The sequence below is a fragment of the Aotus nancymaae genome, unplaced genomic scaffold, assembly GCF_030222135.1.
Source record: "Aotus nancymaae isolate 86718 unplaced genomic scaffold, 86718_ANA_hifiasm-v0.15.2.pri h1tg000049l, whole genome shotgun sequence".
In the NCBI taxonomy this organism is placed as follows: Eukaryota; Metazoa; Chordata; class Mammalia; order Primates; family Aotidae; genus Aotus; species Aotus nancymaae.
The window spans coordinates 3688419-3713048 of record NW_026988463.1 but is presented as its reverse complement, the minus strand read 5'-3'; the positions used below and the strand labels follow the sequence as shown (position 1 = coordinate 3713048).

Below are 24630 nucleotides of genomic sequence, written 5' to 3'. Positions count from 1 at the left end.
GTTTTTGGATTTGTTGGCTGTTTTTCTCTTTTAAGTTTGAAGTCCTAATTAGAAATTTCCTATTCCCGGCTGGGCGCAGTGGCTCATGCCTATAATCCCAGCACTTTGGGAGGCCGAGGCGGGTGGTTCACGAGGTCAGGCGTTCGAGACCAGCCTGGCCAATACGGTGAAACCCCATCTCTACTAAAAAATACAAAAATTCTCCGGGCTTTGTGGTGCATGCCTGTAGTCCCAGTTACTCATGAGCCTGAGGCAGAAGAATCACTTGAACCTGGGAAGCAGAGCTTGCTGTGAGCCGAGATCATACCATTGCATTCCAGCCTGGGCAACAGAGCAAGACTCCATCTCAAAGAAAAAGAAATTTCCTATTCCTGAATCAAGGATTATATTAAATAACTAGGGTGTTTTGTTTTTGTTTTTTTGCCACCATAGATGGACCCCTACCCCTTCCAGTGAATCGCATGCAAGTTTCTCAAGGTATTAACTATTTGCTGTGGATCATATTAACATTCAACGGCTATAACTTTTACTGTTTTTTTTTCCCTCTTCCCCTGTGTATTTCTTTCTAACTCTTTATTCTTTCCATTTCTTTTTTGCTGATGGTCAGAATTCAGTTCTGCAGGTAGTATGCATCTTTCTATAGTGTAGAGTTTGGAGATTATAGGAAAGATCTTCCAAGAGATCAGAAGTAGTATTTAGCTTTTTATTTTTTTAATGGATGGTAGAGTGGGTTTGGTACATTATTCTGGAAGAGTCTGAGAAAGAAGCACTCTAGATGCGGGGAGGAAGTCCTTCTGAATGCTGAGAAGGAGAAGCGTGCAAGCCAGTCGTACACTGCTGAGCACTTGTAGATGGTGAGGTGGTGACAGCAGGGGCTGCTCCTGGTCCTAGGGCTTAAGCCCAGCTGGCTGAATGTCAACTTCTGGAGAGTGTGTACACACAGGTCCTGCACCAAGTTGGGGTGGCAGCAGCTGTCTCAGCAACCTTGAAAGGTTCTTAAGTAGGGAGCCTATGGTTTTTTGTTGGTTGAAACAGCGATTTTTCTTTTGAGGTAGGGAGCATTTGAAAACCTTGTGGCTCTTGACCATTGAGACCCAAGCGGGAGGATATTTTTCCAGGTTGTGAAATAAGGTGGTGACATTATCCAGAAGACGCTGAGGAAGGAAGCTTTGCTTTGGCAGAGTAGTTTGGGAGGGAGGGAAGAAGAGATCATTTTAGAAGTTTTATCCATATTGGATCCTGGAAAAGACATGGTAGATAGCTGATATTATAGAAAAAAACTTATCAGGGACTTGTTTTGATGGACTAGATTTGAAGGGTGAAAGAAATTAAGGAGTCTGGCCAGGCGTGGTGGCTCACACCTATAATCCTAGCACTTTGGGAGGCCGAGGCGGGAGGATCACTTCAGGTCAGGAGTTTGAGACCAGCCTAGCCAACATAATGAAATCCTGTCTCTACTAAAAATACAAAAATTAGCCAGGTGTGGTGGTGCACGCCTGTAATCTCAGCTACTTGGGAGGCTGAGGTAGGAGAATTACTTGAACTCAGAAGGCAGAGGCTGCAGTGAGTCAAGATTGTACCACTGTACTCCAGCCTGGGCAACAAGAGCGAAACTGCATCTCAAAAAAAAAAAAAAGGCCAGGCACGGTGGCTAATGCCTGTAATTCCAGCACTTTGGGAGGCCAAGGCGGTGGGTCACAGGGTCAGGAGTTTGAGACCAGCCTGGCCAACATGGTGAAACCCCGTCTCTACTAAAAATACAATAATTAGCTGGGCATGGCAGCACATTCCTGTAGTCCCAGCTACTCAAGAGGCTGAGGCAGGAGAATCGCTTAAACCCAGGAGGCAGAGCTTGCAGTGAGCCAAGATCGCACCACTGCACTCCAGCCTAGGCGACAGAGCGAGACTCTGTCTCAAAAAAAAAAAAAAAAGAAGAAGAAGAAGAAAGAAATGAAGGAGTCAGAGAAATTGAGCCTTAGGAAAGTGACTGGATTCTGTATTGGGGATTGGTCCAGGGCTTCAGTCTGGATAGGAAGATGTTACTGGTGTGGGATGTGATGAGCCTGCTATTGAACAGCAGAATATTGGAATAGATGTTTTCTAGTTAAGCACTTAGCAACCTCCCTGCCAGCACATCTGGGTAAATACAGATTTCTTTAAGTGCTATTTCTTAGTAATTCTTTTTCTTTTATAAAATTCTCAAGAGAGGGGAAACTTACATTACACACTCCCTGTAAAGTCTGGTCTATATCGGCACTTGGTTATTTGAGGGTAGTATTTCTAGGTAATCGTTAAAGGTAGTGCTCCATGAGAGTCATCCTTTGAGCCTTCTCATGGCTACAGCAGTGCTAAGGCAACGATTCCCGGAAATTCTCTCAAGGGTTCTGTCAGATTCTAGTATTGGTCCCAAGACTTAACTTGAAACTGGTGCTTCTTTAAATCTCAGAGTTTACAGAGTATTGTTGGAAATTGGAAGGAGCTAGACACCATACTCTGGAGAAACTTACTGGCTGTGAAATCTCTTTTAGTGACGCAGTGTTTCTGTAAACTACAGGAGGCTGGGGTTGAGGATAGCTGACTCTTGGGCACTTAATGCTTAAAGTGCTTGCAAAATTAAAACAATGTTTGGACTCTTAGCACAGATTCTAACAATGAATGTAAACCCAGCAAGGAACTAGGAAGTCTGGGATGATGCACACCAGCTGCTTCTGAGGCATTAGGTTTGGGTGTGCACAGAATCTTGCCCTGGTCTTAGGAAACATCTCGAAGATTGGAGTGGGGGCGTTGTCCTCTTCCTTCAGGGCACCTCCTCACCCTATTTGTTTCTATGATACTTTGTTCTGTACGCTGCCCTCTGGCTCAGCTCTACTTCAGCCTTGTTTAATGTCTCACACACTTGTTCTGTCTTAACCAAGCTTATGCCTTCATATCCTCATCCTTGCCTAGCACACCCCATCACTGCCACCCTCACCACCACCACATTGATGCCATTTTCCCTGGATATGGAGAAGTCTGTTCCTTCATCATGTTCATTGATTAATTGGGTGATTTCCTTTCAGTTTTCTGTTGCCTGTGTGTTCCATCTTATTTTACTTAGAGTTTATTTAGCAAGCTGTAATTCTGTTTTCCTGTGGGTGCTTTTCCTAATGAACTGTTGTGGGTACATTTACAGGGATGAATTCATTTAACCCCATGTCTTTGGGGAATGTCCAGTTGCCACAAGCACCCATGGGACCTCGTACGGCCTCCCCAATGAACCACTCTGTCCAGATCAACAGCATGGGCTCAGTGCCAGGGGTAAGTGCTTCTCTTTAGCTGTGCTGCAGATAGCCCTCCCTCTTACATGGAACATTATCTAAGCAGCAGAATTCATGTCACTTGAGAATCCTGTGGTTCTTGTTCCTTTGAATTTGGGTTATGCTTTATTTCTTTCATCTGTTCTTTGAAGAAAAATCTTCATTACTACACTGAGAATTATTTGACTGTTAGTTATTTTATTGGAATAACAAATTTATGGGAATGTGTGGCTTTGTGAGAATGTGGGAGTTCAAGGCTGGAGAAGGCAGACTCAGATATATGGGCAGCAGGGAATTGTCAGCATCTGTTGACTGAGAGCTCGCTCTCCCGAGGCTGCTTTCTAAACACTTCAAGAGAACTCATAGGCATGTCTTAAACTTTAAATTATAGGCTGCTATTGATTTCTCTTCAGAGGATATTTTGAAGCTGGCTTATTTGAGAGATTGCCTGAGAAATTGTGTAAAGTACCCAGAAGCCCAGGAGTTCTTAGCAAGTGGTGGTCTTTTCCCACAAGGAAGGGGCAGGATTTCAGCCCTGTACTTGGCATCCTCTGCAATTGTGAGGCCTTGGGTCTTTGTGGTCCATCTTGAAAACTCTGGCCGTCGGCTTCTGAACTACAGCTCTGGCGATGCTTGTTGTCTCGTAGATGGCCATTTCTCCTTCCCGAATGCCTCAGCCTCCGAACATGATGGGTGCGCACACCAACAACATGATGGCCCAGGCGCCCGCTCAGAGCCAGTTTCTGCCACAAAACCAGTTCCCGTCATCCAGCGGAGCGATGAGTGTGAACAGTGTGGGGATGGGCCAGCCGCCAGCCCAGACAGGCGTGTCACAGGTACCGTGCCCTACTGGGACCATGGCCGCTAATATTCACGCAGCCCCAGCTTTCTGTGACCTAAGCCTGTCTTCCTTCATCCAGAACACACATTTCACTTCTGTATATCAGTATCTCTTTATTTTTCCCTCCTTTGTCCTGTAGGTCTTAACCTTTTATGGAATTTCTCTTATCCTCTCTGGGTTAACTACGTGGAAAAGCAGAAATGGATTTAGATTTTTTTGGTTTGTGTGCTTTTGTGTTTTGATCTTTGGGTTTTTTCCTTATTTTTTGTTTGTGTATTTCAAATTTTAAGTTTAACGTGACTCTGAGAGACGTTAGAATTTTATTTTTTTGTTTTATTTTGAGACGGAGTCTTGCTGTATTGCCAAGGCTGGAGTGCGGTGGTGCCGTCTCAACTCACTGCAACCTCTGCCTCCCAGGTTCAAGCGATTGTCCTGCCTCAGCCTTCTGAGTAACTGGGACTGTAGGCGTATGCCACCATGCCCGGCTAATTTTTTATATTTTCAGTAGAGATGGGGTTTCCCCATGTTGGTCAGGCTGGTCTCAAACTCCTGACCTTGTGATCTGTCCACCTCAGCCTCCCAAAGTGCTGGGATTACAGGTGTGAGCCACCACACCTGGCCTGAGTCATTAGAATTTTAAAAAGGGAGTGAGAAGGACCCATGAATTCACTCTTGGAGATTTGGCTTTCGTATCTTTTGGCCTGTCTCCACTGCCAGGTGAAGTCAAGCTAACAGAATCATTTCAATAGTTCCCTTCTTGTTGAATGCTTTTAATTTTTCAATCTAGAGCTGAAGAAAACAATTGTCTATTTTTTTGTTCCTTTTTTCCTCTTTTGTTGTAGTGCATATGATTGCTACTGTATTCAAAATACACATGTATTTAAAACAGACCAAATCCTCCCGAACAGATAAAATTCTTGTTTTAAGTGTGTGGGTGTTTGTTTGTTTGTTTGTTTTGAGACAGGGTCTTGCTCTGTTGCCCAGGCTGGAGTGCAGTGGCACAATCTTGGCTCTGCAACCTCTGCCTCCTGGGTTCAAGCAGTTATCCCACCTCAGCCTCTCAGGTAGCTGTGATTACAGACGTGTGCCACCACGCCCAGCTACTTTTTTTTTTTTTTTTTAATAGAGACAGGGTTTTACTGTGTTGGCCAATGCTGGTCTCGAATTCCTGACCTCAGGTGATCCACCCGCCTTAGCCTTCCAAAGTGCTGGGATTACAGGCGTGAGCTACTGTACCTGGCCTTGTTTTCCGTTTTTAATGTGAAGTAATGCTGAATAAGTCATTATTACGTATTTCCTCACTAATTATTGTTAATTTTCCATAACATCTCATTGCTCTAGAACAGGGATCAGCAAACTTCTCGTAAAAGGCCAGATACTAAATACCTTCAGCTTTGGCTTTGCAAGCCATTCAATTCAGTTTTGATTTTCATCATTTGCCTCTGTTCTTGTAGTGCATAAGCTGCTGTGGTACATAAATGAGGTGACTGTGTGCCAATAAAATTTTATTTATAGAAACAAGCAGCTCTTGGCTGGGCGGGGTGGCTCATGCCTGTAATCCCAGCATTCTAGGAGGCCCAGGCAGGTGGATCACCTGAGGTCGGGAGTTCAAGACCAACCTGACCAACGTAGTGAAACCCTGTCTTTTTAAAAAAAAAAAAGAAAGAAAGAAACAAGCAGCTCTGTGTGTTTGGCTCACAGGTGGGAGTTTGCCAACCCCTGCTCTAGAATAGTGATTCAGAATCAGTTTTAAAAGGTCCATAAATAATTCTGAAGTGTCTCCACATTTGAAATATCTGAAGTGGTTTTGGTAGAGACGGTGAAACCCCATCTCTACCGAAAACAAAAATTCACCGGGTGCGGTAGCTCACACCTGTAATCCCAGCACTTTGGGAGACTGAGGCGGGTGATCACCTGAGGAGTTCGGAAGAAGCAACTAACTTAAAAAAAAAAATCTTTTGCTAAGCTAAGCTTAGAAAATGTTAAAGAACATTGAGAGCGCCAGGCGCGGTGGCTCACGCCTGTAATCCCAGCACTTTGGGAGGCCGAGGCGGGTGGATCACGAGGTCAAGAGATCGAGACCATCCTGGTCAACATGGTGAAACCCCGTCTCTACTAAAAATACAAAAAAAAATTAGCTGGGCATGGTGGCGCGTGCCTGTGATCACAGCTACTCAGGAGGCTGAGGCAGGAGAATTGCCTGAACCCAGGAGGCGGAGGTTGCGGTGAGCCGAGATCGCGCCATTGCACTCCAGCCTGGGTACCAAGAGCGAAACTCCGTCTCAAAAAAAAAAAGAACATTGAGAGCATGTTATAGAACTTGAAGCTTACAGGCTGGGTCAGTGTACAGTGTGCCCCCCCACCGCCGATGTGCCATTTCACTTTCTGAGGTTTCAGTTACCTGGGGTCAACCATGGTCCAAAAATATTAAATGGAAAATTGTAGGAATAAACCACTGCTAAGTTTTAAATTAATTAGCCAGGCGTGGTGGCGCACACCTTTGATCCCAGCTACTGAGGAGACTGAGGCAGAAGAATCGCTTGAACCCTTAAGGTGGAGGTTGCAGTGAGCCAAGATTGCGCCATTGCTCTCTGGCCTGGGTGACAGAGCAAGACTCCATCTCAAAAAAAGGAAAAAAAAAAGTTTTAAATTGAATGTCATTGTGAGTTGTGTGATGAATTCTTGCACTCTCCCACTCTGTGCCACCAGGGATATGGATCATTTCTTTGTACAGCATTTCCACACTGTAGACACTCCTCACCTGTTAGTCACTGAGTATCCACCTTGGTTGTTAGATCCCAAAAACATGGTAAATATTGGGTTCAGTACTGTCTGTGGTTTCAGGCATCCCCTGGGGGTCTTGGAATGTATCCGAGTGGATATGAGGGGACTGCTGTAGATGTGTTTATTTAAGCCATAAGTTTCAGTGGTTATTTTAAATATATAAATCAGACTATGAGAAACGTGCACTTCATTGAGGAGTGCACATTGTAAGTGTGTAACTCAGTGAATTTTCACAAACAGAACACTCCCAAGAAACCCAACACACCTCATCAATAAAGTTTGATTAAATTGCCATACATTTGGCCAGGCATGGTGGCTTACACCTGTTAACCCAGCACTTTGGGAGACAGAGGCAGGAGGATCACTTGAGATCAAGAGTTTGAGGCCAGTCTGGCCAACGTGGTGAAACCCCATCTCTACCGAAAATTAGCCGGGCATGGTGGCAGGCACCTGTAATCCCTGCAGCTCAGGAAGCCTGAGACAAGAAAGTCGCTTGAACCCAGAAGGTAGAGGTTGCAGTGAGCCGAGGTCGTGCCACTGCACTCCAGCCTGGGCAACAAGAGTAAAACTTGTCTACAAACAAACAAACAAAATTTCATAACCTTTAATTTTCCAAATGTTTTGTCACATTTTCAAATGGGAGAAATAATTTTGATGTTCTCTGTCCATTTCTGGTAGGGACAGGTGCCTGGTGCTGCTCTTCCTAACCCTCTCAACATGTTGGGGCCTCAGGCCAGCCAGCTGCCCTGCCCTCCAGTGACACAGTCACCATTGCACCCGACGCCACCTCCTGCTTCCACGGCTGCTGGCATGCCATCTCTCCAGCACCCTACACCACCTGGGATGACTCCTCCCCAGCCAGCAGCTCCCACTCAGCCATCAACTCCTGTGTCGTCTTCCGGGCAGACTCCTACCCCGACTCCTGGCTCAGTGCCCAGTGCTACCCAAACCCAGAGCACCCCTACAGTCCAAACAGCAGCCCAGTCCCAGGTGACCCCGCAGCCTCAAACCCCAGCTCAGCCCCCATCTGTGGCTACCCCTCAGTCATCACAGCAGCAGCCAACACCTGTGCACGCCCAGCCTCCTGGCACGCCGGTAAGCCTCTCTCTGTCTACTGTCTTTAGGCAGAGACTCTTAGGAGGTAATTTTCCCATAAAAATTGTCTGTCAGGTCAGGCCAGGCGTGGTGGTTCACACCTGTAATTTCAGCACTTTGGGAGGTCAAGGTGGGACAAACACTTTAGCCCATGAGTTCAAGACCAGCCTGGGCAACAAAGTGAGACCTTATCTCCACCAAAAAAATTTTTTTTTAGTTAGACAAGGATAGTGCTGTGTGCCTGTAGTCCCAGCCACTTGGAAGGTGTAGGTGGGAAGATCACTTGAGCCTGGGAGGCGCAGGTTACAATGAGCTAAGATCCCACCACTGCACTCCATCCTCATTGACAAAGCGAGACTCCATTTCAAAAAACTCTATTGATTAAAAATTTGCAAATTAAGATTTCTTTTAGTGGTTCCTTCTCATAATGTTCATTTACTCCCCCAGCATCTGCGTACCCACTGTTCACACAGGCTGGGGAATGCTTTGCCTTTAGCTAGGCACTTGATTTCCCTCCGTTCAGATGTGCTTAGACATTCATACTTCAACCTTTTACCATACACATTAACCACCATATCGAAGGGAATTAATTTCAAAATATGAGCTTTCATGACTTAGCTAGAAAACTTTGAGAAAATAATTTTATATCAAAGTTTGCAAAGCTCTGCTGTTACCTCTGCCTTTGTGACAAGATCTGAGTTGTGCTTCTGGCTCCTGGTGCCTTCCTCTAGAACTCACTCCTACTTTAACCTCTGTTCTTTGGTTATTTCACGGAAGTATTCCTGCTGGATCAGTATTGAGAAATGTTAACGGGAAATTGTAGGTTGCATGAGTAGCATAATTGAAGATCATTTATGTTGCCTTGCCTACTGAAATCAGTGCTTTTGGTTTTTTCACAGCTTTCCCAGGCAGCAGCCAGCATTGATAACAGGGTCCCTACCCCATCCTCGGTGGCCAGTGCAGAAACCAATTCCCAGCAGCCAGGACCTGAGGTACCTGTGCTAGAAATGAAGGTGGAGGCCCAGACCGAGGACACTGAACCCGATCCTGGTGAATCCAAGGGGGAGCCCAGGTCTGAGGTGGGTGCCACTCTGTAGGAATGCATTGATGGCTTTGTGTTGTAACTTCACCTGGGTGTCCCTCACTTTAGTTAGAATATTCTGTTTGAATGTGTGTTTGTGGTTCAGTGTGTAGGAAATAGATTTAAAACAGCTTGGCTTTTCGTTTTTAAATATGGGGGCGGCATGGCCATGCACGGTGGCTCACACCTGTAATCCCAGCACTTTGGGAGGCCTAGACGGGCAGATCACGAAGTCAGGAGATCGAGACCATCCTGGCTAACACTGTGAAACCCCGTCTCTACTAAAGATACAAAAAATTAGCTGGGCATGGTGGTGCGCGCCTGTAGTCCCAGCTTCGTGGGAGGCTGAGGTGGGAGAATCCCTTGAACCCAGGAGGCAGAGGTTGCAGTGAGCCAAGATCATGCCAGTGTACTCCAGCCTGGGCGACAGAGCAAAACTCTGTCTCAAAAAATTAATATAAATATAAGGGGTGGGTTTATTTTGCCAGAAATGAAGAATACTGGCTTATATTTGCAATATTTGAGTCCTCCAACAACTTTTTATTTGATGTTCTCCATTCATTTGTATTTCTGCAGAGGTTGACTGTAGAAGGTGGGATGAAATCATTTACTAATTCACCTATGGCAGAAGCTGAAAACTGGCAGACCATGGGCTGGATCCAGCCTGTAAATGTGTTTGGTCCACACAATATCTTAAAAATCAGGAAATTGCAAATAAAACTCTAGATTTCTGACTTTTCTTGAAAAATGAGACGCTTTCAGTATTGTGCCTGCATTCCTGTGTGACAGCAGTCTGGTTGTGAGCACCAGCTGTGGCAGGCTCTCTAGTTAGTCACAGTTCCCACTGCTCTTTGCTGTTCCATACCACACTTCTTGCCTCTGAGAAGGACTTTTGGTCCCTGCCCCAATTTTCAAGGAGATTTTTATTCCAAATTAGAAGTATCTGTATGTGAAAAATCTGAGTATGTGCAATTTTTTTTTTTTTTGAGACAGAGTCTTGCTCAGTCGCCAAGCGCCAGGCTGGAGGGCAGTGGCGCAATCTCGGCTCATTGCAACCTCTACCTCCTGGGTTCAAGCAATTCTCCTGCCTCAGCCTCCTGAGTAGCTGGGACTACAGGCGTGCGCTACCATGCCCAGCTAATTTTTGTATTTTTAGTCGAGACAGGGTTTCACCATGTTGGCCAGGATGAGAGTCTCGATGTCTTGACCTCGTGATCTGCCCGCCTTGGCCTCCCAAAGTGCTAGGATTACAGGCATGAGCCACTGCACCCAACCGTATGTGCAATTTTTAAAGCACTTTTACATTTAAAAACTTTTAAATTAGCCTGGGTGCGGTGACTGGTGCCTATAATCCCAGCGTTTTGGGAGGCCAAGACGGATGGATCACTTGAGGTCAGGAGTTCAAGACCAGCCTGGCCAACATGATGAAACCCCTGTCTCTACCAAAAGTATAAAAAATTAGCCGGGTGTGGTGGCATACATCTATAATCCCAGCTACTAGGGAGGCTGAGGCAGGAGAATTGCTTGCATTTGGGAGGTGGAGGTTGCAGTGAGCTGAGATGGTGCTGTTGCACTCCTGGGTGACAGAGCTAGACTCCATCACAAAAAAAAAGAAAAAACCTTTTAAATTTAGGACTATAATCGCACTGACCCTGTACTGAAGCAACTTAATGAATATCCAGTACTTTATTTCTTCTTCTGGAAGAGAAGAGGTATCATAAATGCAACTCTGACTAGAGAAAGGTTTTAACAAACTTATCTCAGTTTGTAAGAGGCTTTTAGTGAAGCTGAGGTAACATAAAGGTGTTTGATATTCATATGTTATCTGTAATGTTTTTCTCAAGATGATGGAGGAGGATTTGCAAGGTGCTTCTCAAGTTAAAGAAGAAACAGATACAACAGAGCAGAAATCAGAACCAATGGAAGTGGATGAAAAGAAACCTGAAGTGAAAGTAGAAGTTAAAGAGGAAGAAGAGAGTAGTACTAACGGCACAGCCTCTCAGTCAACATCTCCTTCACAGCCACGCAAAAAAAGTAGGCCGTTTATTCATTACCTTACTAAACCATGCTGCTTTTCCACAGTGTTGGGATTCCACGTAGAGGATGAAAAGCTGAAGTAGAAACATAGTTCTGTCTGCCCTTTTACCATTCTTTCCTGCCATTCCCCTGCAGAAACACTGAGGCTGAGCGACCCCAGCCCTGTGCCCACAGGGCTTGTGGTAGGAGTGAGCGATGAGCTGTGGCTCCAAGGGCACGCAGGCTGCAGAGCTGTCTTCTGAGATGGTGCCTGCAGGGGCCGGGGTTGAAATGCGTCTGGGTCCTTGAGCAGGCTGTACTCATAAAAGTATAAAGAACCAGTGATGTATGTGAGTAGGAAAATAACCAAAGAAGCCATGTTTTGAGGAAAATGATCATTATGACAGCATAGGCATGAGCTGGAGGCAGCAGGTTTCTGCCAATACAGTGAGGAAGCTGAGCATCCAGCGTCCGGGGCAGCAGAGTGAGGGGCAGGGTGGCACCTGGGGACCCAGTGCAGAGGACACAGGGAAGGGGTGGGTTAGGCAGCTTTAGGGTTTGAGATCTGTGGGCTGAGCCCACCTCACAGTGGAAGTTGGATGGAATCCATTTGACATGTGTCCAAAGTAAAGAGATACCAGGGTATCAGAAAACTGTCAAGTGAACCTTAGAAATGGGAGATGGGACTCAGAAAGTCCAAGGCTGCAGATGACACTTTTGGGAAAGATTGTAGCAAAATTTTAGAGACTGAAACCATGTTGCAATGACCATGGAGAGTGTGAAGTACAGTGAATCTCAGGCCTCTTTATTAGAAGATAGGGATCCTGGAGAGTAGTTGTTTGTGTGGATTATCTATCATTGCTTACTGTATTGGAAATTAAAATTGAGAAATTTGAGCACAATGGCTTACACATGTAATTCCAGCACTTTGGGAGGCCGAAATGGAAGTTTCACTTGATGCCAGGAGTTCAAAACCTGCCTGAGCAACATAGCAAGACTCCATCTCTACAAAACTAAAACAAATTAGCTGAGTGTGGTGGTGCAGACCTGTAATTCTAGCTACTTGAGAAGCTGAAGCAGCAGGATTGCCTGAGCCTAGGAGTTTGAGGCTGCAGTGAGCACAGATCACATCACTGCACTCTAGCCTGGGAGACAAAGCGAGATTATTGTCTCACAAAAAAAAAGAAACAGAGAAAATTTTTTAAACATTTAGTTCATTTAAAGTAATCTGTTACATGGCACCCACAGAAAACATTTATATGAAAAACAATTTTTCCAAAACAAAAATAAGTAAGAATAGTGATATTATTAAGGGTATCTGCTTCCGCATTCTCTGTGTTGTGATTGATTATTTTGGTTGAAGTCTACGAAGAAAATCCTGTAGTTGGTAAAGGGAGAAGTATTTTCATAGACCTTTCAGCTGATTGTGGATATTCTTTGATACTGTACCAAAATTGAACCAGTGAAAGTTTCTTAGAGGTGTTTTGCAAAATGGAATTGGGATCTATAGCACTGGATTTTTCATACTCTATGACATTAGAATCCATCGATCCGTCTTGTACTTGGAATGGATCTTTCATGTGCACATGATTTTTGTTTTCAGTTGACACTAAGTTCTGCGAATTTTCTAAATGTTGACATATTTCAGTATACAGTGTCAAAAAAAATCACATTTGTTGATGCCACCATCAGTCTCTTCAAATAGGTCTTCTCAATTTTGAAAAGCAGGGCAGACATGGTGGCTCATACCTATAATCTCAGCACTTTGGGAGGCTGACGGGGGAGGATTGCTTGAGACCAGGAATTCAAGGTTTGTGATAATACCACGGCACTCTGACCTGGAGCTCAGAGTTCAAGACCAGCCTAGGCAACTTGGCAAAACCCTCTCTATATAAAGAAAATTAGCTGGACATGGTCGTGCCTGCCTTTAGTCGCAGCTACTCGAGAGATTGAGGTGCAGAATCACCTAAGCCTGGGAGGTCAGAGCTGCAGTGAGCCATGATCATGGCAGTGTACTCCAACCTGGGTGACAGAGTGAGACCCCATCTCAAAAAAATATTAGTAATAATAAACTTTGAGAAGCTGCCATGCCCATGTACAAATTTTCCAAAACTTTAGATTTTTTTAATGAAAGCCCAGCTTTTATCATTGGCAACATACTGTCACTTGTCCTTGAAGTAACTATCCCTCTTTGTTCATTTCTGAAAAAATGTATGCCACGTAACCAGAGCTTAGTAACTAGAGCTTATGTCTCTCAGTCATTGTTGCAAGTTTTAATGTGTTCCATGTGGGCAAGCAGCTACTTCAGCTCTTGCTTCTGACACTTGCATGAGTACTGCCTCCTAATAGGACCACTGTGTGTATGCAGCACACATACACAGAGTATTTCATCACACAGAATAAAAGACTTACCAAAGGCTGAGATTTAATACAAGGAATACTTTTTACTACCTCATGGAGAATATTTTTTCAGCCAGATGTGGCTTACATCTGTAATCTCAGCACTCTGGAAGGCCAAAGTGGGAGGATCACTTGAGGCTAGGAGTTCAAGACAAACCTGGGCAACGTAGTAAGACCCTGTGTCTACAAAAAGTTAAAAAATTAGCCAAGTGTGGTGGTACATGCCTCTAGTCCTGGCTGCTCAGGAGACTGAGGCAGCAGGATCACACGAGCCCAGGGGTCCAAGGCTGCAGTGAGCTGTGATGGCACTGTTGGACTCCAGCCTGGACAATAGAGCAAGACCCTATCTCAAAAATAAATACTTTAAGAAACAAGCGGGCATAGTGACTCCCACCTGTAATCCCAGCACTTTGGGAGGCCAAGACTAGAGGATCACTTATGTCCAGGAGTTCAAGACCAACCAGGGCAATGTAGTAAGACCTTGTCTCTGCAGAATTTAAACATAGCCAGGTGTGGTCATACACCTATGGTCCCATTGGCTCAAGGAGGCTAAGGTGGGAGGATTGCTTGAGCCCAGGAGGTCAGGGCTGCGGTGAACCATGATGGTGCTAGTGCATTTTAGCCTGGATGACAGAGTGAGACCCTGTCTCACAGATAATATTTTTTCTCTGCAAGGAGCAGTAGCTCATACCTGTAATTCCAGGACTTTGGGAGGCTGAGACAGGAGGATTACTTGAGGCCTGGAGTTAAAGCCAGCCTGGGCAACATATCAAGAACCCATCTCTACCAAACAAAATAAATTTTTTAACATATTTTCTTAAGCATGGCTGGCATTTTTTTTTTCTTGTGACTGTACAGCAGCAGCAATATGTGATAACAGTAGAGTTTGGTGATATTGGCTTTCTTTTCCTTTGCTTTTGCTTTTTGTTTTTCTAAGATGTTGGCGATTTTAGTCACTATTGCTTTTCCCTCATCTGTGCAGATGTACAACATAGTGCAAAAGACAAAGTATGATTTAGTGTTATAAAAATCATTTCAGGCCAGGTGTGGTGGCTTACGCCTATAATCCCAGCACTTAGGGGGACCGAGGCGAATGGATCGCCTTAAGTCAGGAATTCGCAACCAGCCTGGCCAATATGGCGAAACTCTTGTCTCTATTAAAAATATAAAAATTAGCCTGGCATGGTAGCACATGCCTGTAATCCCAGCTATCCGGGAGGCTGAGGCTGGAGAATTGCTTGAACCTGGGAGGCGGAGGTGGCAGTGAACTGAGATTGCACCATTGCACTCCAGCCTGGGCAACAAGAGAGAGACTCCGTCTCAAAACAAACAAAAATTATTTCAAGCTGGGCATTGGGCCTCACACCTATAATTCCAGCTTTTTTGGAGGCTGAGGTGGGAGGGGTCACTTGAGGCCCGGAGTTTGCCAGCCTGGGCAACATGGTGAGATCCCGTCTCTATAGAAAAAATAAAATACTTAGCTGGGTATGGTGGTGGCACACCTATAGTCCTCGCTATTCATGAGGCTGAGTTAGGAGGGTTGCTTGAGCCTAGGAGGTCAAGTTTGCAGTGAGCTGTGATTACACTACTGTACTCCAGAAGACCTCGTCTCAAAAAAAAAACAAAAAACAAACATAGTTTCAGTTTTGGTGAAATAATTTTCATCTCACAGCACATAGAAGGGCCTAGGGCAGTGCTACAACTTGAGCACCTAAAATGTGATCAGGGTGACTGAGGAACTGTGTTTTTTATCTTTGGTAGTATTATTCATTTGGTGAAATTTCAGTAGCCACCAGGGGCTGGGGACTGCAATGAGACAGCATGGGAACCTCCAAGGGCTTGAGAGCAGAGTTTTGGGAGCTGCTGGTGTGCTGCAGCAGTCCTGCCACGTGGAGCAGGTCCTTAGGCCAGAGGAAGGGAGAAGCGAGGTTCACATACACTCCTGACCACCTCTGCGCATGTGGGTTCTTCTTACAGAAAGCTGCTGGTGAAGACAAGAGTTTGAAAATGCTCTCCTCAGCAGAGATTTTAAACAGTTTAGGGGTTTTTTTGTTTTTTTTTGAGATGGAGTCTGGCTCTTTCGCCCAGCCTAGAGTGCAATGGCGTGAACTCCTGAGGCCTCTGTTACCATTCCTTAGCGCTGCCACTGTGGCGCAGAGGCAGCTACAGATCCTGTATAATGAATGAGCACGGCTATATGCCAATAAAGTTGTATTTTTAGAGACCCTGGAATTTTGTGTGATTTTCACATGTCATGAAATAGTAGTATTTTCTTTTTTCCCCCAGGCATTAAAGAATGTAAAATGCATTATTAGCTCTTGGGCCATACAGAAAAGCTGGCCACATTTGGCCTGTTGGTCATAATTTGCCAGCCCCTCATTTAGAGGAATGAAAAAGTTGTTACATAATTGTTTTCTTATAAAGAGTTATTCAAACTACCAAATGCTACTTCGTCTCTGCATAAAACAGAAGAAAGGAGTTAGTGGGAAGCCAGGATGTATATGTGTTTCTGACGCTTTTGAAGGGCACATCTGCAGCCTAGACCAGGCGTTTGCACCTTCAAGTGCTAGGGACCTTGTGCTTGGGGAGTGCTGCATCGGAGTTTTTACCTGCTTGTCCAGACCTCAAGCCAGTGTCTGAAGCAGCCAGGTACCCTGAAGGGGAGGTAGTGTCTACAGAGGTTGGTCAAGAGACCAGATCTTGGCCTCTGATGGGAATGAGCTCTGGGGCATGTTCTTCATGCACCTGTTTTCGTCTTTAAAGTGAGCGTGTTAAACACGTGGGTTTCTCCTTAAACTTTAAACTTTTACTTCCACCAGTTAGGCATCACATGGTGCTTTCTGGAATTTGGTAAGTTAGACCATCTCCAACCCACACAAAGTTGATGACAGGCTCATGTACCCGATGCTTGCCACTTCCCAACTAGAACTTTAAATGTTTACTATATTTTATTCTGATGTTTTTATTTGTTTGTTTGTTTGTGATGTAGTCTCACTCTGTTACCCAGGCTGGAGTGCAGTGGTGCGATCTTGGCTCACTGCAGCCTCCAACTCCCTGGTTGAAGCAATTCTTCTGCCTCAGTCTCCCAAGTAACTGGGATTACAGGTGCGCGCCACCATGCCCCAAGATCACTTGAGCCCAGGAGTTTGCGACTGCAGTGGCTATGATGGGGCCCACACGTTGCACTCCAGCCTTGGCAAAGGAACATGACTCCGTCTCTAAAAATATAAAATGAGCTGGGCATGATGGCCAGGCGTGCGGTGGCTTACGCCCATAATCCCAGCACTTTGGGAAGCCAAGGCGGGTGGATCACTTGAGGTCAGTTCAAGACCAGCCTGGCCAACATGGTGAAAACCCATGTCTACTAAAAGAACAAAGATTAGCTGGGCATGATGGTGGGCACCTGTAATTCCAGCTACTTGGGAGTCTGAGGCAGGAGAATCACTTGAACCCGGGAGACAGACGTTGCAGTGAACTGAGATCTTACCACTGTACTCCAGCCTGGGTGACAGTGGAGACTCTGTCTCAAAAAAAAAAAAAGTGCTGGGCATGATGGCTCAATGCTCGTAATGTCAGCACTTTGGAAGCTGAGGCAGGGTGAACACTTGAGCTCAGGAGTTCAAGACCAGCCTGGACAACATAGTGAGACCTCATTTCCACAGAAAATTTAAAAATTAGTCATATGATCAGGCGGATGGCTCACACCTGCAATCCTAGCACTTTGGGAGTCCTAGGCTGTTGGATCACCTGAGGTCAGGAGTTCGAGACCATCCTGACCAACAAGGTAAAACCCCTTCTCTACTAAAAATATGAGAATTAGCCGGGCATGGTAGCAGGCTCCTGTACTTGGGAGGCTGAGACAGGAGAATTGCTTGAACCTGGGAGGCAGATGTTGCAGTGAACTGAGATTGCACCACTGCACTCCAGCCTGCATAATGGAGCAAAACTCCCAGAGGAAAAAAAAAAAAAGAATTAGGCATAGTAGCATGCACCTGTAGTCCCAGTTACTCCCGAGGCTGAGGCAGGAGGATAGCTTGAGCCTGGGAGGTTGAAGCTTCAGTGAGCCAAGAATATGCCAGTGTCCCCCCGCCTGGGCAGCAGAGTGGGACCTTGTCTCAATAATTAAATTAAATTAAAAATCGAAAGAGCACAAAGAAAAAATTATGTATCACTTATAAGCTATGGCATTAGAATGCCTGAGACATCTTTGCCTCCAGTTGTTTCTCTGTGAGAGTGAACATGAGCCAAGTGGCCAGACTGCTGACTGGCCAGCCTCCCACACCACACAGCTTCCCTAACACCTGTGCTGATACTCGTTTAGGGTTTGTATGAATGTACAGTCTTGAATGTATTTGGCAGCCAGTATTTATGTTTGTATTAGTGACAACAGAAAGTGTAGTAGGCAGTAAGGTGGCTGAGGGGTTGGAGAAATTGACATTAGTAAATGTGAGAGTGAGCAATATGGAACTTTTTTTGAGACGGAGTCATGCTCTGTCACTCAGACTGGAGTCCGGTGGTGTGATCTCAGCTCACTTCAACCTCTGCCTCCCAGGTTCAAGCAATTCTTCTGCCTCAGCCTCCGAAGTAGCTGGGACTACAGGTGCGTGCCACTACGCCCAGCTAATGTTTTTGCATTTTTAGTAGAGATGGGGTTTCACTGTGTTAGCCAGGATGGTCTTGATCTCTTGACCTCTTGACCTCATGATCCACCTGCCTCGGCCTCCCAAAGTGCTGGGATTACAGGTGTGACCACTATGTCAGCAAAACAAAACTTTTTATAAAAATGATTTATTTTGTAGCGCTATTACTGTTTACATTTGTGAGATTCAGAACCATTTGTCGCCAGCAGCCTGAATTTAATTTAGCCAAGGATAAAAAGTACTTTCCTCTTAGGCTCTTTTAAGGTCCCTTCCTTCCAAATTCAAGTGATTCTCTTGCCTCAGCCTCCTGAGTGGCTAGGATTATAGGCGCCCACCACTCCTGGCTAATTTTGTATTTTTAGTAGAGACAGGATTTCACCATGTTGGTCAGGCTGGTCTTGAACTCCCGACCTCAGGTGATGCACCTGCCTCAGCCTCCCAAAGTGGTGAGATTACAGGCGTGAGCCATTGCGCCCGGCCTGAAATGGCTTTACTTACCACACAGGTTTATGAATGAAACAGATTTGGGAGTTAGCTTGATTTTCTTTTTCAATAAGTTTTTAATGTTGGAAAACTTTCATGGAAGAAGCAGACTTTTCAGTGGTATTTTCTCTCATGACCTGAATGCAGTTCTGACACTAGTGCATTTTCAGAAGCTTTAGTCCACACTTACAGTGATGGACGAGAACCCCTCAAGTGCTTTAAGAACGTCATGGCTGGGACATCACAGCAGCCAGGCTCCTGTTTTAAATGTGAGGTAGGAGGGATCTGAGCACCGTTTACAGAGAGTCTTTTCTTGATGTTTTCTCTGCAGTCTTTAAACCAGAGGAGTTACGTCAGGCCCTCATGCCGACCCTAGAAGCACTGTATCGACAGGACCCAGAGTCTTTACCTTTCCGGCAGCCTGTAGATCCCCAGCTCCTTGGAATTCCAGTAAGTTAATTCATGTAAATAGATTTGCCAGTGTGACTTTTGAGTGTCCATTTTTTTATCTCTTGAAATTAGATAAAATAACCCCCTTGCTTTAAATATTTTTCTCCTAATATAAAAAAATTGTCTGTGAATTTTTATCAATAAAAGTGTTTAGTTTGTTTGATTTCACCTATTCCTAAAGCCCCGGTCCTTGGAGGGGTTTGCGAAGCAAGGGCAGCACATGCCTCGAGACTTTAATATTTGGGGCCTTGTGTCACTTTTGTCTGAAAGAATTTGTGAACATCAACTGTAAAAAAACAGGGCTCTCTCTTTGATATTCCTGGATAGCCTTGCAAAGGCCATGGGGACCGAACAGATTCTACGTAGGAGTCATTGCTAGTTTTTTGTTTATATTTGTCTTGGAATTTCATTTTGCTTGATAGCATCAAGAGTGACTATCAGCCAGGCGCGGTGGCTCATGCCTGTAATCCTAGCACTTTGGGAGGCCAAGGTGGGTGGATCACCGGAGGTCAGGAGTTCAAGATCAGCCTGTCCATCATGGTGAAACCCCATCTTTTTAAAAAAAGAAAAAAAGAGTTAATATCTAGAAATACATACTGTTTGATAAACTTGTTCACTATTTTAATTCAGTGGATTAAAGATCTATTTTTTAAATGTTTTACTTAAAGTATCTTCTGGCCATGCACGGTGGCTTTTGCCTATGATCCCAACACTTTGGGAGGCCGAGGCAGGCAGATCACAAGATCAGGAGATCGAGACCATCCTGGCTAACATGGTGAAACCCTGTCCTACTAAAACAAAATTAGCCAGGTGTGGTGACAAGCGCCTGTAGTCCCAGCTACTCAGAAGGCTGAGGCAGGAGAATCTTTTGAACCCAGGAGGCGGAGGTTGCAGTGAGCCAAGATCGCGCCATTGCACTCCAGCCCGGGCAACAGAGCAAGACTCTGTCTTTTTTTTTTTTTTTAAGTGTCTTCTAACTTTTTTTTTTAATTTTGCCTTTGAGGTATATAATGTGATTATACTTGAAAATATTAATTATACTTGTAGTGAGTAAAATCAGGTGCATCCGAGGTTGTTTTCTTTTCAATTTCCATTTCTTACTGTTAAGAACAGAATTTATTGTGGTACTTTCTATTGCTGTTATTTTAAGACAACGCTGCCAGATCAGACTGGGATTTGGATATTGGGGAATTCCCTAGACTGAGACCATTTTGTTTTTTAGGATTATTTTGACATTGTAAAGAATCCCATGGACCTCTCGACCATCAAGCGGAAGCTGGACACAGGGCAATACCAAGAGCCCTGGCAGTATGTGGACGACGTCTGGCTCATGTTCAACAATGCCTGGCTCTATAATCGCAAGACATCCCGAGTCTATAAGTTTTGCAGTAAGCTTGCAGAGGTCTTTGAGCAGGAAATTGACCCTGTCATGCAGTCCCTTGGATATTGCTGTGGACGCAAGGTACAGTTTTAAGTTTTTCCGGAAAGTGAATTTTCCTGGTTAATCCAACCAGAAGGGTGTTACACTAATATGAGACCACACCTGTGTACTGGGAGTGCATGTGTGCAAACTGGTATTTGGTGACAGTTAACGCCTGACGTGATGTGATGGGTGATCAGAGCCGGGTGTACAGGCACGTACTGAGGGAGGCTGTGGGGAACATTGCTAGCTGCCCCTCTGCCCATGGTATCTGTCTGTAATAAATGTCTCTTAATTAAAGCCAGTTCTATCACATGCTATCCCAAAATGTCTTTAAAGTTACTAAAAAATCGTTAGAAAACCATGTAATATACTAACAAATAATTTGCTAATGGTCTAGTAGACTAGAACATTATAGTACAGTAAATGGAATGTATTTTTATATAAAAGCATTTCTCCTCTATTTTTGCAGTATGAGTTTTCCCCACAGACTTTGTGCTGCTACGGGAAGCAGCTGTGTACCATTCCTCGCGATGCTGCTTACTACAGCTATCAGAATAGGTAAGCATTGAGCAGCATCCTGCGTTATGTCTTAGGGCAAGGCATGTCCATCTAGTTATAGTCCGTGTATATTATTTCTTTACTGAAGTTCCAATAAAACGTGGCCCAATTTCAGGCCAGGTGTGGTGACTTACACCTGTAATCCCAGCACTCTGGGAGGCTGAGGTTGGAGGATCGCTTGAGCCAGGAGTTTAACACCAGCCTTGGCAACATAGCGAGACCCCATCTCTATTTAAAAAAAGAAGGCCGGGCGCGGTGGCTCACGCCTATAATCCCAGCACTCTGGGAGGCTGAGACGGGTGGATCACGAGGTCAAGCGATCGAGACCATCCTGGTCAACATGGTGAAACCCCATCTCTACTAAAAATACAAAAATTAGCTGGGCATGGTGGCGCATGCCTGTAATCCCAGCTACTCAGGAGGCTGAGGCAGGAGAATTGCTTGAACCCAGGAGGCGGAGATTGCGGTGAACTGAGATTGCGCCATTACACTCCAGCCTGGGTAATAAGAGCGAAACTCTGTCTCAAAAAAATAATAAAAGAAAAATAAAAAAAGAAAAGGAAAAGTGACTCAGTTTCAGTGTCTGTTATTCACTCAGATAGGCCCATGCCTTCTACTTTTAAAGCATACTTTTATAGTGTAAAAACTAACCTCAGAGCCAAGTCTTGCCGTACTACTTGGATTAGGTACATTATTTTCTTGAACCGTGCCCTTTCTAAAACCCAGCCCTGGAGACATGTCTGAAGTTGAGAGTAACTGTGATAAAGTTTGCCATGCCTTTTTCAAGAAGTTCATAGAGTAGAAAATGTGTATTTTACTCTTCTGCCTGCAAATGTTTGGCTGAGTAATTTGGCCTGGTCAGTCTAATGGAAAGATTTGCAGGAGTGCTACTTCCTTTAAGGTGGAGGAAAGGGGTCCATGATCTTTATTTTTAAATTTTACGTTAGCATCACTATACCAAATGATATCTGGCATTTTAATTGAGTTCAAGAATCACCCCCTTATTATAAGATGGCCATTTCAGGGTTTTTTGAGTGGTGAATCTGCTTGAGAAGTACTTGCCATTCTTTTGGATTATGAAGATGACTAAATAATAGTTCTCTAGTCTTAAAATAGATGGAGAGTGAAAACAGTATTTTTTGTTGTGGCTTCCCACACACATACAGCTTGCGTAGTTTTGGAGTTGTTTGAGAAGTCAGCTTATCTGTACCGCAGCCTTTAAGTGTCCACGTGCAGCTGCAGTGTGAGTGCAACATGCCTAGAGCCACAGGTCGGGAGTCTTGCTCAAAGTGTGGCATTGCCTCCATTTTATGAGCTGGCAACTGAATTTTCTGTGGCCAAGATAGAGCTTTTTGTCTTTTCTTTGTCTTTATGTTCAAGTATTAAGTGTCAACGCTGGGGTTTGGCGTTTTTTTATCATTTTACTCTTGTTTGGTCATAGTAATTACTTATGTCCTATACTTCAAAGAAGACAGAAGCCTTTTTGTTATTTGTTCACAGGCCTGAAAAACTTGGAATTATGTGGTTATGTGTTTTAATTCTTCAGTTTTAAAAAACATCCATATTCAAGATAATAACTCCCATCAAAATCCTATTTTTTTTAAAAATGCTTTGGGCACAAAATTGTCTCAAAAAAAGGTTTGTGAGCCTTTTCTATTAGGAATAAGCCTGGCCTGCTTATTCCTCATACTGTTTAATGTAATGAAAGTCCAGTGCAAAGGGGAAGGACAGACCCTAAACTGCTTCCCTGCTGGAAGTGCAGCCTGTGCAGTTGTCCTGCTGAAATAGTCAAACATTTGGAGTCTGATTTCCCTCTCGACTTCCCCTTTATCAATAGAAACATTTTATGATCAAGTTTAAAATGATACCATAGCTCCTTCCTAATGGGATCTCTTCCATAGTGACTTGCTGCTTTTGTGGAATTTCTGGCCCCTCCTTTTATACTTTTAGCCCCATGATCTTCAGCATACCCCGTGTGGTAATGGATTAAGCTTAGCCTTGTCTATGATACAGACAATAGCATCTTCCTTGGCAGCCTCATTTTGTCAAGTGCCCAACGATGAAATAATGAATAGGAATGCACTTTAAAAAACATTTGCACCAAGCAAAATAAAGTTAATGGTATTTTAAGAGAAAAGGTTAATATTAACTATACTCAGAATAATGCCACCCCTGCTACTACATTGTCCAACACGGTTTTGGCCTAGAAGGAAGGTAGATTATTTACCGCTGTCTCTAAAGTGTTGTGGGGTCTATTCCTGTGTCTTTTAGGACCCTGCTTTTGCTGATTTGCACAGATTTTGGTCTTACATGTTGAGAACAATTAAAGTTAAATGGAATTGGTAGGATCAGAGAGTCACTGATGGCATACAAACACAGGACCATCTTGAAAGTTCTGAAATGTTTAATTTTATTTCTGTATAGAACTGCATTTTTACTAAACAAAAGTAATGTATTTTTAACAGTGGAAATGCAAATAAAGGAGTTCCATTTTATTAGGGATAATTTTTGAAGCGTAGGCATAGTGTTCCTCAGCTGATCCGAGGCATGCTCTCTAGACCAGTGTATCTGAGTAGGTTAGCATGTTATAATCCTAAGAAAGCAGTGGCCTGATTCTGTAACAAATATTTTAAGTGCTTATGTTTTCATTTTGAACTTTGACTATTAATGAACACGGTAGTGTTCTTATGAATAATTGTCTTGGCACTTGTAGTCCTACACTGGGCACTTAGAACAATAGAAAATCCTATAGACCATTTAAACAAGTGAAACCCTAATACATAAACTAGCGTATGGTTACATTTTCACTTGTTTTCACACTTTGCAAATTTGAAAGTAACTCATGTTGGGAAAACTGTTCTTTAGCTTTTCCAGTTAGTATCTATAGATAATATAAATTTTATCTATAGATATCCCAGTTATTCATATGTACTGGTATGGTACTTTAAAACAATCTGCATTTGAAAAGTTACTCCATATATTAAATTGCCCTTACAGATAAACTATGCAGTTACATTGTACTAACTAACTTTAGCAACCCTGAAATGCATCATTATTGGATTATGTGAAATATTTTTCCTTTGCAATTCCATATTCATCAAACTGCTTGCTTCACACCAGGCAAAATGTCATCTAGGTGCTTAAGTTGAAAAGGGAATTTCTGAACCTTTATGTATTTCCAGGGAAAATAAAGTATGGACTAGGTAAGAAGGTAGGAGCAGTCTAGCAATAACATCTGTCACCCATTGATTGCCAGGATTGCTTTAGCTGATTTTCTAGTTGGGGGTGACTGCTCCTTGCTCTGTGTGCTGTCTTCATCTCTCAGAATAGTCATAAAGTGAGACTGCGGGCCCCTCTTCCTCCCTTCCTTAAACATGAACAGGCCAAATTGTCCATTTTTCCAGCAGTTTTGGGGCACACAAGGAGTCTGTTAACACACTTTGGCTCCCCAGTTCTGACCCTGAGATTCTCCGGGGTGGGAGTTGATCACACAGGAAGAGCCTCCGTTTCCCAACCCTCCAAGGGCTGCCATTCTGCCACCAATGCCCCCTTCTGTGTCAATT

The 24630-nt window shown here is 44.1% G+C and overlaps 1 protein-coding gene across 2 annotated transcripts in view; it reads left to right on the top strand.

Moving 5' to 3' along the window:
- The window catches only part of CREBBP (CREB binding protein), a 156421-nt gene that overhangs the window by 103520 nt on the left and 28271 nt on the right, over window positions 1-24630 (top strand). The window contains exons 11-19 of one of the 2 annotated variants that reach the window (XM_021667261.2): window positions 433-477; window positions 3173-3297; window positions 3944-4132; window positions 7606-8016; window positions 8916-9095; window positions 10942-11131; window positions 18968-19086; window positions 20309-20548; window positions 20979-21067. In XM_021667261.2, coding sequence (XP_021522936.2) covers window positions 433-477; window positions 3173-3297; window positions 3944-4132; window positions 7606-8016; window positions 8916-9095; window positions 10942-11131; window positions 18968-19086; window positions 20309-20548; window positions 20979-21067 — 1588 coding nt within the window. Of the gene's footprint in view, window positions 1-432; window positions 478-3172; window positions 3298-3943; window positions 4133-7599; window positions 8017-8915; window positions 9096-10941; window positions 11132-18967; window positions 19087-20308; window positions 20549-20978; window positions 21068-24630 lie in introns of both variants that reach the window. The other variant, XM_012441866.3, reaches the window with a different exon arrangement.